General features: G+C 34.2%; 1 protein-coding gene and 1 long non-coding RNA gene across 7 annotated transcripts in view; both read left to right on the top strand.

The window, feature by feature from the left end:
* LOC141376355 (uncharacterized) overlaps positions 1 to 14,743 on the top strand; it is a 974,232-nt gene that overhangs the window by 83,386 nt on the left and 876,103 nt on the right. The gene's annotated exons all lie outside the window — the stretch shown is intronic.
* The window catches only part of LOC110438850 (protein mono-ADP-ribosyltransferase PARP14-like), a 102,717-nt gene that overhangs the window by 77,974 nt on the left and 10,000 nt on the right, over positions 1 to 14,743 (top strand). For 3 of the 4 annotated variants that reach the window (XM_073914651.1, XM_073914653.1, XM_073914652.1), the window contains 5 exons: positions 8,174 to 8,253; positions 9,199 to 9,283; positions 9,820 to 9,938; positions 10,093 to 10,123; positions 10,476 to 10,679. In XM_073914651.1, the coding sequence (XP_073770752.1) occupies positions 10,559 to 10,679 (121 nt within the window). In that variant the 5' untranslated portion in view covers positions 8,174 to 8,253; positions 9,199 to 9,283; positions 9,820 to 9,938; positions 10,093 to 10,123; positions 10,476 to 10,558. Of the gene's footprint in view, positions 1 to 8,173; positions 8,254 to 9,090; positions 9,284 to 9,819; positions 9,939 to 10,092; positions 10,124 to 10,475; positions 10,680 to 14,743 lie in introns of those variants that run through there. The other variant, XM_021472255.3, reaches the window with a different exon arrangement.

The raw sequence follows: 14,743 nt of genomic DNA, 5'->3' as shown, positions 1-14,743 counted from the left end.
ACTGAATATATATTTAGAAAATCTATATTAAAATCAATATGATTGAATAAACATTGCAGTTGATTATTCAGCCTTGCTTTTGGCCATTACTGTAAATCAGATTCTATTGGAAAAGCTACCACCCAAAGTATACTTTGTTTTAAATGGTTTATACTTGTCACACCTGCATGGGCATGAGAGTACATGTGGCAGAAATGGCATCATCACAGTATGTGTGGTCATCTGCCGTCATGTGATTGCTGAAGATGAATTTTGCATCACAAACAACGTATAATCCCAAATTTTTTTACATGCATGTCAGTGAATGCACATAGTAACCTACTTAAAAGTATAGTTCATCTAAAAAATGAAAATTATGTTATTAATGGTTCACCTTCATGTTGATCCAAATCCCAGGACATTTGTTTATTGTCAGAACACAAATGAAGATATTTTAAGTGAAATATGAGCGCTCCCTTATTGTCATTCTCCATAGAGAGCAAGGTTCTAGATTCAAAACAGATTTTAAACTCCAGAAACATTGTCAAAACAGACCTTACATGTGTGTTCAGTAGTTAAATTGAAATATTATGAAGCTGAGAATAGTTTGTGCACACATAAAACTAAAATAATGACTTTATTCAACTGTTTCTTCTCCCCTGTGTCAGTATAGGGCACAGTTTCCATCTCTGAGCAAACTAATGATTGCAAAAGTATTCCACCTGAAGGGTATTTGCTTGTCTGTTTTCAATGGGAAGACTTTCAGTTCATGTCAGCAGATTCATTCACATTCAGTTGCAGCTTGAGCTCAAAGCTCTTCAAACACACATCTTATCACCAACTTGAACTACACTTGTCGTAACACTTATTTACTTTAGTCCTGCAGAAGTATTCTACCGCATTTTAGTACTTTGCTTGATGACATCTTTCTTCCCATTGCGTGTGTCTTATTGTTGGACTGATTCTAAACCTTGAGAACCCAAATTTTAAGATCATTTGAAACTTTCGGCAAGTCCACTTAAAAAAAGTCACAAAACTATTCAATAACATCCAAATATTTAAATATAATAATACAGATAAATCACATTTGTTGACATCATCTAAACACAAGTGTTTGAAATGTTGTTTAGTCTATGAGAGAAAGCGAGGCAGAGAACGAAGCAGGAAAATTAATGATCGAGAAAACGTTATTATAATACAATGAGGTAATGGCTTGGCATAAATGTAGAGTTATTTATGAAGAGAGATAATAACACACTAGGATATAATGATATAATGCAAGACTAATTTGCACTCACAAACCAAAATTACAAAGCAATATGACACCAAATGAATCTCAACCCACAACTCTTTCCCTATCCTGCTACACCTGAAATTGCAGTCACTGTATGCTGTAAGAAATCACAGCGTCTGTTTAGTACAGAATTATATGTGGTAACGGACAGAGCATGTGTGAATTAAGTGCATTTGATAGGTGACAGATAGCAGCTGCCAGGCAGTTGTAACAGCACATAATTTAAAAGTGAACTGGATGCAGATTATAAACTGACAGAATGATACAAACCTGGCAAAGGCTCAACGAAACAATGAATTCCACTGTCAGGGAATGCTTTAGTAACAACTTCAGTACTAATGGCCGCCACATTACTGTACATGTCATGTCAACTTGTTCCAAATGATATCCACAGACCGTGTTCAGATTCCAAGAACACTTACATCTCTTCTAGTCACTTACACAGGCAAAATTATAAAAAAAATTCTTGTAACCATGCTATCTTTTTATTATTATTTCAGATAATATATTCTCCTGAGAAATTTCCAACCCTAAACTTTACTGCGAAACATTCTCTTATGAAACTTAAAGGGCACCTATGATGAAAATTCATATTGGAGTGATAGAAACACAATAAGTCTCTTTTTTTATTTCTGATTTTAAAATAGAATTCTAATCCCTCCCATTTTGAGGCCCACAGGAGTGTGGATTCTCCACCCACCGAATTGATTGACAGCCGCTTATTAACATGTCTCAGTAATAAGGCATATAATCATATCCAGCCTCATGAGGAAACGTAAGTATTTTACATTTTGTCTGTTTAGTTGCTAATTCGAATTTAGTCGTACAAAAATGTATGATTTTATAAAAAGGAGGCATGGCACCCAACCCCACCCCTAACCCCAACCGTCATTGGGTGATGAGCAAATTGTACTAAATTGTACGAATTCATGCGAATTAGCCACTAAATCAAAAAGGTACAAATTGCAGTGAGATTGTGTTGTCATATCCACAATACAAGACATGCGCAAAGCAACTTTAATAAAAAGATCTGTTCAGCTCTCTGTGATCATCTGCTCCTTAAGAATGAGTTTTACAAGTTCAAAACATTTTAAAACAGTGCATGTTTTTAATAAAGACAGTAAAAAGACATTCATCACCACAGCCGCAGAGTGTCGTTACAAGTATAAAAAAGAAGACACTTCAATACCAGTTTATGGACTTAAATCAGATTTCATTTGTACATAACGGATGTCCATACAGCAGTGGGTAATACTGTGTATCCTGTCAAATTTGTCGTGCAAACTACAACAATATTATGTGTGACTCATTATTGCAGAAAGGCTTGAATTAACTCCACAACAAATATTTATTATATATAAATATATACATTTTTAAAAAGGGGTAAAATAGATTTTAAAATAGTTTAACTACAAAAAGACATACAGTTGAAGTCAGAATTATTAGCCCCCCTTTTTTTTTCTTTTTTTTTTCTTTTTCTTTTTTGAATATTTCCTAAATGATGTTTATCAGAGGAGTTAATATTCACAGTATGTCTGGTAATATTTTTTTCTTCTGGAGAAAGTCTTATTTGTTTTATTTTGGCTAGAAGAAAAGCAGTTAAAAAAAAACATTTTAGGGAAAAAAATTATTAGCTCCTTAATGCATTTTTTTTTTGATTGTCTACAGAACCATCGATATACAATAACTTGTCTAATTACCCTAACCTGCCTAGTTAACCTAATTAAGTTAAGCTTTTAAATGTCTCTTTAAGCTGTATAGAAGTGTCTTGAAAAACATCTAGTAAAATATTATGTGATGTCATCATGGCAAAGATAAAATAAATACGTTATTAGAAATGAGTTATTAAAACTATTATGTTTAGAAATGTGTTCTGCTCTGTTCTTTCTCTGTTAAACAGAAATTGGGGAAAAATAAACAGTGGGGCTAATAATTCAGGGGGCTAATAATTCTGACTTCAACTGGATCTGTTATTACATATCTATGCATACTGGTGAAAAAGTGAAAAGTTTGTTAACCCTGGGTCATTCTAAATCTTTGGGTAAATGTAATCCTGGATTATTTTGCTTCATGTTCCGCATTGCTTGTGCCTTACTTTGGGTTAACGATTAACTCTGGGTATCCATATGCGGAAATGCCACTCTGTACATTCCTATACCCTGGGTTAATGTCCATATTTGTATAATTGCAGTGTGTCAGTGTTGAACCTGAATGAATCTTCTATATGACATAAGACACAGTATGTCTGCTAATATTTTTTCTTTTGGGGAAAGTCTTATTTGTTTTATTTCGACTAGAATAAAAGCAGTTTTTTTATTTTTTAAAAACCATTTTAGGGTCAAAATGATTAGCCCCTTTAAGCTATATATATTTTTTTCGATTGTCTACAGAACAAACCATCATTAAACAATGACTTGCCTAATTACCCTAACCTTAACCTAATTAACCTAGTTAAGCCTTTAAATGTCACTTTAAGCTGCCTTGAAAAACAATTGTCTTGAAAAACATCTAGTAAAATAATATGTACTGTCATCATGGCAAAGATAAAATAAATCCATTATTAGAAATGAGTTATTAAAACTATTATGTTTAGAAATGTGCTGAAAGAATCTGCTCTATGTTAAACAGAAATTGGGGGAAAAATAAACATGGGCTAATAATTCAGGTGGGCTAATAATACTGACTTCAACTGTATATTGACATGAAGAGCTAACCTAGACCTGAAGCAGGATTTCATAACCTTGAGTAAAAAGCTGTGTTAACCCTGCTCCTTATTCAAAAGTCTCTGGGCTTAAAGCATGATTTAGAACAATAATAACCTTGGAGCAGGGTGAAAATCCCTATGGTTTTCTTCATTAAAAACAATGTGAGTCTGCTATTTAAAGATGCATGGACAGCAATACCTGAAGAAGCTTCTAGCTTCTCACAAAACTCAATTGCTCTCAGAATGCTGGAATTGGGGAAGGTAATAGCGATGCAGCATGTATCGCTTTCTCCTTTTGTGCTAGAAGGAAACCGAGTGTTAAACCTAATGTCACCTGAAGTAAAAATAGCCACCGTCTTCCATATCCTGACTCGCATGCTTGCCCCTGAATGAAACCATGTGATGCTGCTCTCTATCCCTTCAATTCCTCTATTACTCTCTCTCCACATTTTTTTTTCTCTACACAAGATAAACAATTCTAAGAATCCACTTTGCAGGCCTTTTCCACCATCCAGCCTAGAAATATCCCAGGCTTGCATGGAGATCATCTCATATTAAAAGTGACATTTTTTTTCTTTTCATTTTTTTACTCAGATTCACATGTTTGGTTAATCGGTTTCTTCCAGTTCCCCTGGGGGAGAGAAGAGATTGTGTTCTTTAATCATGCTACTTTTCCTCAGCGATTTGACCATCCGTGTTTGGGAGAACTCCCTATGGGGTTCTTTTCTGTCATAACCTTGCTTTTTCTCTCACTGTGGTGATGTTTTCTTTCCCTGGTTGTTGATCTGATGTGATATACATAGTTCTGGTGTTTTGCACTCGAAAGTTTAAGGGTCTGTTGAAACTTCTGAATGAAGAAAGGAGACCTTCAGTTGATTAATCTTCACTTTTATGGCTGTGCTACTGCCATATTTACATTAGTATACTATTTTGCAGTGCTCACAAAATGCATAATTGTGAGCTGTAACTGACAGTTATGTAAAATGAACCGAGAGCATTAATGGAACGAACAGTTTGTGTTTCTTGAATATTGCAGTAGAAGTGCTGCTTGAGACTCTCTGCTGATTGGACCTTCACGTCATGTGACCCCTTACATCAGCAAAAATTCGGCTGCCCTCAACAGAACTGGTGAATCCATCAAAGTTTTGCCCTTGTGAGCAAAATAGAACATAGTTTTATGATCATTAATTATGAAAGACTAGGGGTAAGCAATGAAGATGCTTTCATAAGGATATTTACCAGAAAATCAATGCAGTGGGGTTCGAGGGCAGGGGGATCCAAGACATTTCCGAGACATTTGTTTGGGTGAAAGTTACGTAGTGCACAAAGACTAGCACTAAAATACACAGCAGTTATGTAACCAAAGGAGACAGACGGCTTTTAGACCACAGTGTTTCATACCTCACTGGGCTGAAGACATTTTTTGGTAACACTCTCTTTTTCTCGATGTCACATAGTGCTTCTTGTTGTAATATTTGGTTATGACTTTCATAACTCATCCTTTGAAAGAGAAAAAAGCAATCCACACAGTACTATTAGAGTCCTTGAACAACACACACACAGAGCCGCACCAACAAATTCATGTTCTCAGAAGTGCAGATGGTAGGAAAAGGGATACAAATGGTATATTATTTGGTATTAATTTATATATTGACTAGATAGAGAAAGTGAAAGAGAATGGTGCAAGGATAACATCCAAACTAAGAAGGCAAGATCACTTCTGGTTTCTTTTAAATTTTCCTAAAGGGTTTTAGGGCGTTTCAATTTGAGTTTTGTTCTAAACCTTTAGGACTTTTTTTGTGAATAGTACACATTAATATTTTAAAAACATATAAATATATCCAATCTGCCATCATTATTATTATTCATATATTTTCCTACGGCTTAGTCCCTTTATTCATCTTTGGTCACCACAGCGGAATGAACTGCCAACTTGTCCAGTTTATGTTTTACACAGCAGATGCCCTTCCATGTGCAAGCCAGTACTGGGAAACACCCATACACACATTCACACTTAACTATAGCCAATTTAGTTTATTCAATCCACCTATAGCATGACTTTGGACATGGTCAAGACGATGTGCTGCAGTTTAAGCCGAGCATCAGAATGAGGAAGAAAGGTGATTTAAGAACTTTGAATATGGCATGGTTGTTGGTGGCAGACAGACTGGTCTGAGTATTTTCAGAAACTGCTTATCTACTGGGATTTTCATGCACAGCTATCTCTAGGGTTTGCAGAGAATGGTCTGAAAAAAAATCCAGTGAGCGGCAGTTCTGTGGGCACAAATGCATTGTTGATGCCAGAGGTCAGAGGAGAATGGGCAGACTGGTTCAATGCTGATAGAAAGGCAACAGTAACTTAAATAACCACTCGTGACTAAATGGATCGAGCTTCTGCCATCTAATTGGTTGATTAGACATTTGCTTCAACGAGATGTTGAACAGGTGCACCAAATAAAGTCTATAAGAGTAAATACAAAGGAGTGATGTAGATATCATTTGTAAAAGCATTGTTTTGTCAAATTTTGTGTTCGCAAAACTGTTCTGAATGATTTAAGCACAAAGAATTGATTTAGGGTAAAAGTAATTTTGTTTTATTATTGTCATGAATTTTTTATATATAAAAGTCCACATTTATTGCATCTGCATTTAAACACCATAATAAATAACTTCTATTTCTGTGTGTTGTACAGTAGAACGTCAGTCAGTCACAGGGTTTAGAATGACAGTAGAGCGAATAAAGGACAGAACTTTCATATCTATTCTACTATTTCTTTCATCATGTGGAGGCCATCCTTGTGAAGGTCAGCTTTGATCATGTGCATTATACCAGAGCTTCACAACTGCAGTCCTTCACTTAAGTCATCATTACTCTCTAGAAACAAAAGCAGAAACGTTGTACTCCTCAAGAAAACTTCACGCTGACTTCGCCTTCGATCTCTCTGTAACAACACTGCAAACAAGATCAATGAAGCTTAGTCGATCTTCTCTCTCTCCCTTTCTCTGTGTTTCTGCTTCAGTTTCCAGGGATGAGCTATATTTTAGTATACAGAAAGATTGTAGAGGGGGAGCTTCTTTTAATATTTAATGAAGGGTGGTCCAAAGGGGGCCATGGGTTGCATATATTTAGTATTGTACCATACAGTATACTAATTAGTGCATATGTGTGTGCTTACTGTACACTACCTAACAAGTCTTGTCACCTATTTAAGTTTTAGGAACAACAAATAATGACTTCTAGTTGATCATTTGGTATCAGAAGTGGCTTATATGAAAGGCAAATGCCTCTAGATTACCTAAATAAAATATGATTATGCCTTGATTTTTATTTTATTTAATAAGACAGTAAGGACTGACTTTGCTTAGACAAAAGTCTTGTCACTTAACAGAAATAATGAACAGTATAAAACAGGGGTGGAAAACCGTGTTCCTGGAGAGCCACCTTCCTACAGATTTCAGTTGCTACCCATATCAAACCCACCTTAACCAATTAATTAGTACCTGAACACCATGTGATAATTACAGGCAGGTGTGTTTGATATGGGTTGCAACTGAAATCTGCAGGAAGGTGGCTCTCCAGAAACAGGGTTGGCCACCCCTGGTATAGAATATAAAGTCATCACCTCAGACTGTTAATGTTGCCATCCACTCTGCTAATCTCTCGCATCCCCCCATACTGAATCTAACCCCAAACCATAATTTTCCCTTCACCAAACTTGACTGATTTCTGTAAGAATCTTGGGTCCATGCAATTTCTAATATGTCTGCTGCAGTATCTGTGTTGATTGGAATGCAGTTCAACAGATTATTTCTTTAGAAAAATCTACCTTCTGCCACTTTTCCAAATGATCAACTAGAAGTCAAGTTATTATTTGTTGCTCTTACAACTGGGATCGACGACAAGACTTTTGTCAGGTAGTGTACATGCTTGACTCAAGCATGACATAAAAAAGGTGTGTGACCTATAATAAGGTTTTGTAAACAGTAATTCTATTTTTATGATTTAAACAGAACACGGTATTTTAATATAGGTACGCAACTGCATTAATTGCTTGGTTTGTGTAGAGATTGCTGAAGCTTTGACTTGAGCTGAGAGTGCTGTCGGTAAAAATCATTTATTTAAAGCCCTGTGTTTGCTTTATTCTAGCATTCACACAGACTTTGACCTTCTTTCTTGTCTCTCATATTTTTTACAGGTATAGGTGAATGAAGGCTAACTTATACTGAAAAAGGTGACAGAAGATCAAACAACTAATAACACCCCAAACCTCAAGTGGTACGCCTTTAAAAGTTTGCATGTACTTTAATGTGATAGGATGAATAGTAATTACAAGACTTATGAACTTAGGTCTAATTACGGAAAGGAAAGAAAAGGCTTAAACTTTTAAACCTGCTCCGCTTGACCGTGAGAGGAAGGCCTTGAGGAAATCAAAAATAAATGAGAGGTTAGAAAGAGTATCTTGAATTTATTTATTTCATAAATCCCATTTTAAAAGGTTCCGACAAAGATAAATACGGTAAACTATTTGTAGTTAGTGTAATGCTTTAGTTGGGGAAAGAGGAGCTTTAGGGAGGAGAATGTTTTTAAATACAAGATAATTACATAGTCCTATGTGCTAAACATTGTTGTGATCTTTTACGTGAAAATACTGTCAACTAATGTTTTGACATTTGTTGCGTCTCAGTTTATCAGTTGGTGCACTGGAACCTATATTAGTCAATACTGCCATCTGGTGGTTGTGCTATATAGTCTTTCTTTACTGTATTTCACGATCGAAGTCACTAATAGAGTTTAATTTAAATTTTAGTGCTGAATACCTTGTACTGAAAATAGTATGTCACATGTCAGGAAAATAAGAAGAGAAAAACAAGTAAAATAAAATTTATTCGCAAAAAAATACCTTGTATCGCTAAATGATTTATGTATCTTTTAAGTTTGATACATGTCACTACAAATATAGTCTACATAATAGTTATGTTTATGGGAACTTAAACAGTCTGTTTCCTGTGTGAAAAAAAACTACCACGCTCACACACTCCTTTTTTCCAGAAACAAAAGTGAAAATAAGCATAGAGCGTGATTATGTAGCACAGACTCGCAAGTCATTTCCTCATTAAGCAGAACTTCACGATGGACGAATATTATCCCATAATTGTAGAGGGGGACTGGGGGCCCGAACACACCAAAAGTTTGAAAAATAAACTTCAGATTCACTTTCAGAGTAAGAAGAAATCTCAGGGAGGAGACTGCGTAGTGAAATACGACGAGAGGAAGTCTGCGACGATTCTGTTCAAAACATCTGACAGTAAGTGAGAACACAAATGATACGCTGTAGGCTATGCGTATATTATTTTCAAATGCAGTCAAACTGTGCTGTTGACATGTTACCATGCATGCTAGCCTACTGTTTGCCAAAACTAGCCTGACGAATATTAATAAACCGATGTTTTTTGCTCAAACAACATAGTGTAGCCTACTTAACAAACCACAACAACCACAATTTAACCATGTTTTTGCCACACTAACCGTAGCATTTGTAGTAAAAACCATGGTAATAAAATTTGCCATAAAGAAAAGTAAGGAGGAAAAGCGCTTTACCCCCTTACTTTTCTTTATGGCAAATTTTATTACCATAAAACCATGGTTAATTTCACTATATCACACCCATCAATTTAAACCAATTCAAACCAATGGGAGGCCAATATGCTGCTAAATGAACGAATAGTAATAAATATAAGTATAATAATGAATAAATTTAATAAAATAAACCATAAATCTTTTTAAGTAGGGTGGGGAAAATGTGTTTTGATACATGTCTAATTTGGATTGTTTGTGTTCAAGTTCGAGATGCTGTGCTCTCTCAGGCAGAACATGTTATCACCATTGACACACAACAAATCAAGCTAAAAGTATATAAACCCAGCAATGTAAAGGAAAATAAAGACAGCACTGAACAACAAGTGAGTATAATTTGTCGTGTCAACCATTTATGAATAGCAAAAACTTCCAGAATTGTTCAAAAGTTAGTTGTCTTTGTTGAAATATTATTGGAAGAGGGTGGAGAGGAGAGAAGAAAAATCTCACTCTACTTGTTTGACATTTTTGTGGTTTCAGACAGACCAGGCATGTGCAAATCAAAAACCAAGTAAGTAAATCATCTGAACTTTGGACTCAGACAGCTTGCATGCATGTGATCTTTTATTGGTTAGGTTATCTTGTTATTGTGGATGCTACTGAAAAGTGGATCCTTTTTCAGAGTCAAAACAGTTAGGTATTTACTCATTTCATACAAAAAAATAAATAAAAAAATTCCTGGCTAAAGATGCATGTATAAAGCTGTCTATATATTTTCATTTACACGAGAAAAACATGTGACGCCACTGATATTATATATAATATAATATACAATATATGATGATCGCTGATATACCAAATTGGTTAATTGTACAGAAGGACTTTACTTTCTAACGTGTGCTACTTTTTAATTTTGCCTGAAGAACAAAGTGCCTCTGAGGCTGAGTTGGACGTGAAGAAGCCTGAGTTGTCAAATGCTGTGGTCCTGGAGAACATTGCAGATCATATGAATCAAGATGTCTTGGCTCTTTTGGTGGAGAACATCAGCGGCCTTTCTGAGAATGACTTTAGCATGGAATTAATACCAGACTTACAAGCTGCAGTTGTGACCTTTAAAAATCCCAGTGGTATGTTGTTCTGCTTATATAAAATCATATTCACATTCATCATTAATATAAGAACATAGTATAGTATTTTAGATACAAGTTTTGTTTTGTGAATGTTAGTAATGCTGTTATCTAAATTAACAAACAATGAACAATACATTTATTACAATGTACTGATTCATCTTTATTAATGTTAGTTGATGAAAATACAGTCTTTGTCCAAGTTAACTCATATGTTTATGTTAGTAAATACATTGCCTTAACAAATGGAACCTTATTGTAAAGTGTGACTCAACATATTGTATTTTCACACAATAACAATGATTATAATAATAATCATTATTATTGTTGAAAGGTGTCCTGAAATTTAAAACAGACCAAGAAAATTCCCTAATTTGGCCAAATCTCAATAGTTCATTGTGCTCTTTTTAGACTAGGGAAGGAGTTCTTAGATCTAACACTCAGAAATGTATAGCAACGAAGTAGAACTACTGTACTTCACTACTGTACTTAAGTACTGAAAGGCTGTATCTGTACTCTACTGGAGTACTGTTTTTTTCTCCTATTTCCACTTTTACTTTAGTACTTATTTTCGAAGAGTTTAATACTTTTACTCCGATAGATTTTTTATGTGCTGCATCATTACTCTGTACTAGGGGTGTCAAAAATCTTGATATCAGTTCAGTATTAGATCATAACTGGTTATTACAGACTGACGTCATTTATCTCCTATGCGCGATGTCGCAGCTCACTTCATTTTGGCATATTATTTTTTAAAACAAGTCAATATGTTTTACTTGTCTAGAAAATGTTTCATGATTTAAGAGTTTTTAGATATTTGGACTAGAAACCACACTCTTAAAAGAAACGGTTCTATATAGAACCAAAAATGGTTCTATCAAGCGCTTCATATATGGAACCCCAAAAAGGTTCTAAACAGAAACATTTTAAGGGTTCATTAAATAGAACCCCAAATGGTTCTTTGAATTCAAGTTACATGGTTCTATTTAGAACCATTTGAGGGTTCTTTATTTATTATTGAATTAATGTTATTTATTATTGAATAAAAAATAAAACCAATGCAGAAAATTCAAATTGTTTAAATTTATTCAATTTACTTCACAAAATAAGTTTTAAATAATATTTCAAATTGCACCTCTGTGTACTTTGTATAAGATCTACCTCTAAACATTTTACATTTTATTATTTATTTGTTAAACATAATTAACAGCTTAATGGCATTCAACAATCTTATTCTAATGATTTCACTTTTTAATAAACATTTGTAAGCTTGTTTACTGATTGAACAAATACAAAACTAAACTTTCAAACATCTCTAAAATGAAGAAAAATGTATTACAATGCAGATTGAAACAATACACAAACATCTATTAAATAACACTACAATTTCTACAAGTTGATGGTACATGTATGTATTGGTCATGGCAACATCCATGTTTATACATAAAAATAAAAAGAATAAAAAGCAGAGCAAATTCAACTTAACACAGATTTCTGAACCGAAGAGTGATGACCGAGGTCATCACAAGCACAGTGTTTATCCATATTAACCTATTAACGCTAAAGTTACCCCCATTCAGTCTGTATCACTATATAACACACGGGATTTTCTATCAAATATAAACATTACTTCATAATACAAAATATTTCACTATTATATATATATATATATATATATATATATATATATATATATATATATATATATATATATATATATATATACATACATATATATATATATATATATATATATATATATATATATATATATATATATATATACATATATATATATATATATATTTTTTTTAAATGTACTAACATACCTGAATGATGAAGCTGAAATAGTGGACTTTTCCTTTCGAAAAATGAACCGTCACTCTCGAGGCTCTTCACCACCAGTCCATGACGATGTCCTTGTCAATGACGTCACCAGAGGGCTTTTTTTATGATTATTAGTTTAAAATAAATCATTAAACCATAACAATATGTTACTGCACAGTCTAAATTAATTGGTTATTTTATTTATTTCACAAAATTATTTGTCAAAAATGTTAAACATTGAGTATATATAAACTAGGCCTTTAAGTTATATGCTAATGTACAAACCTGCATGAAAAAAATCCCATCATACTGTACACTGATTAGGTTTTTGACCACAGCATTCATTTTATTAGGTTTTGACTCAAAAAGCTTTGTATCTCTGTTATAGCTTATAATCATTTTATAATCTTTACTACATAATTATGTTATGATTCAAAAATTATAGAACCATTTTAATCAAAAAGGTGCTTTGCACTCAAAGGGTTCTAAATGGAACCATTTTTTGGGTAAAAGGTACTACTGGCCAAGTATAGAACCTCAAGGAGTGCAGACAAAACATCTAAGTAAGAAAATAATTTTTTTGCAGTGTAGAATATTTATCTGAGAGGGTATCCAGTTACTTAATGAATTGTTCTTTAGAATGGTTATTTAAGACACAAACCAGTTATTAAATTTAAATCATTGAATGCTGTTTGGAGTCTCTAGTAAGCACTGATCCTGTATTTACCCAAACTAACTCACTTTGGACATGTCTGAAAGTAAGTTTTACATGAGCAAATATTTCAGATTTACTTCAAAGCTTTAAATACAGTTTTGCAATCTCTTTATTCAAAACACAGGTAGTTATTCTGGTGATACAGATCTTACATTTTCAGTCACCACCAGCTCAGTCACTATTTCAGGGCCCCATCATACACCCGGCGCAGTGTGGCGCAAGGCGTGGCGCAATACTTGTTTGGTAGTTTCAGCTTGGCGCAAGAGTCGTTTGAGGCATTACGCTACGCTGTTTAAATAGCAAATGCATTAGCGCTCATATGTGCGTCCATAGGCATTCTGGTCTAAAAAGGAAGGCGTTCTGAGGTGCACGGCTGGCGCGTTGCTATTTTCAGAAACTAAAATAGATTTTTCATTAGACCAAAACAAACCCGGTCTAAACTCCGGCGCAGAGTTGCGCCTCGCTTACACTCTGCTTAATACGCACAAGAGAGCAATAGGCAAATATCTTTACATATGAAAAAAAATTAATATTAGGGATATATATATATGATATAATTAGAATATATACAGGATATAAATATAAAGGATTAAAATATTACAAAACATATTATTTTCTAGCCTACATAAATATGAAAAATCACTGCTTTTATGACTTCTTCATCTGGGGAGGCTTTTTCAGTTCATTTATAACAATTTGCTTTTGTACAATGTTATTATTATTAGCAGTATTATGTATTATATCCATATTTATATTTGTTTTATTAAAAACAAGCTTAGATTTGCCCACCTGTCAGGCTTTAGACCATATGGGGCACAGCATGTGTTTTAGGATATAATTCAGGTTTTTGAGCACACTTGGTTATAATTGTTCATTTATTAATTTGCTGGAAATTATAACTGAATTTAGAAATAGTTTTGAAACGAATATTTGCGCTTAACAAATGCAATTAATTATTTATAGACTAATTGATGTCTCTGCGTAAAGGTTTCCCTATCCAAGAGCGAAAGTGAAAGTGATCCAATATCTCTCATTCTCACGCAGTAGATGCTCTGTTTAACAGTTTTCTGTTAAAAAAAAATGTTAACTGTTAACTGTTTGCTAGTGAAATGCTCAGTTTTTTCACTTACTTACTTTACGTCCTGCAAATAGCGAATGTGCTTATGGCGAGACGCAGCTGGCTCTTAAAGGGAATAGGAGATGAGACTCTAATTGGTTTATTCTCAAAACACATCCATAACTCATTAAGAAAATAAACTCAACCCTTTTAGACCATGCGCCACGGCGCAAAGCGGATTTTCCCATCCGTAAATTAGCAAAAATGCGTTCTAACACGCCCTGAAAGCGTTTGCGCCCTGCGTTTTGCACTCTGCGCATGGACCGTCAATATAGAGCCCTCAATCTCCCCAGTCAACCCATCTGTTGTTGATCACCTATTCTAAGGTGGCATATGAAAGCTTAAAGGAAACTGACTTTTTGCCACAGGCAGTGACTTTCAAGTCAGTGTTTGTTCACATGGACA

Source organism: Danio rerio, chromosome 10, assembly GCF_049306965.1.
Source record: "Danio rerio strain Tuebingen ecotype United States chromosome 10, GRCz12tu, whole genome shotgun sequence".
NCBI classification, from domain to species: Eukaryota; Metazoa; Chordata; class Actinopteri; order Cypriniformes; family Danionidae; genus Danio; species Danio rerio.
Note: the sequence above shows the minus strand (reverse complement) of the source record. Positions and strands in the feature narration are given on the sequence as shown.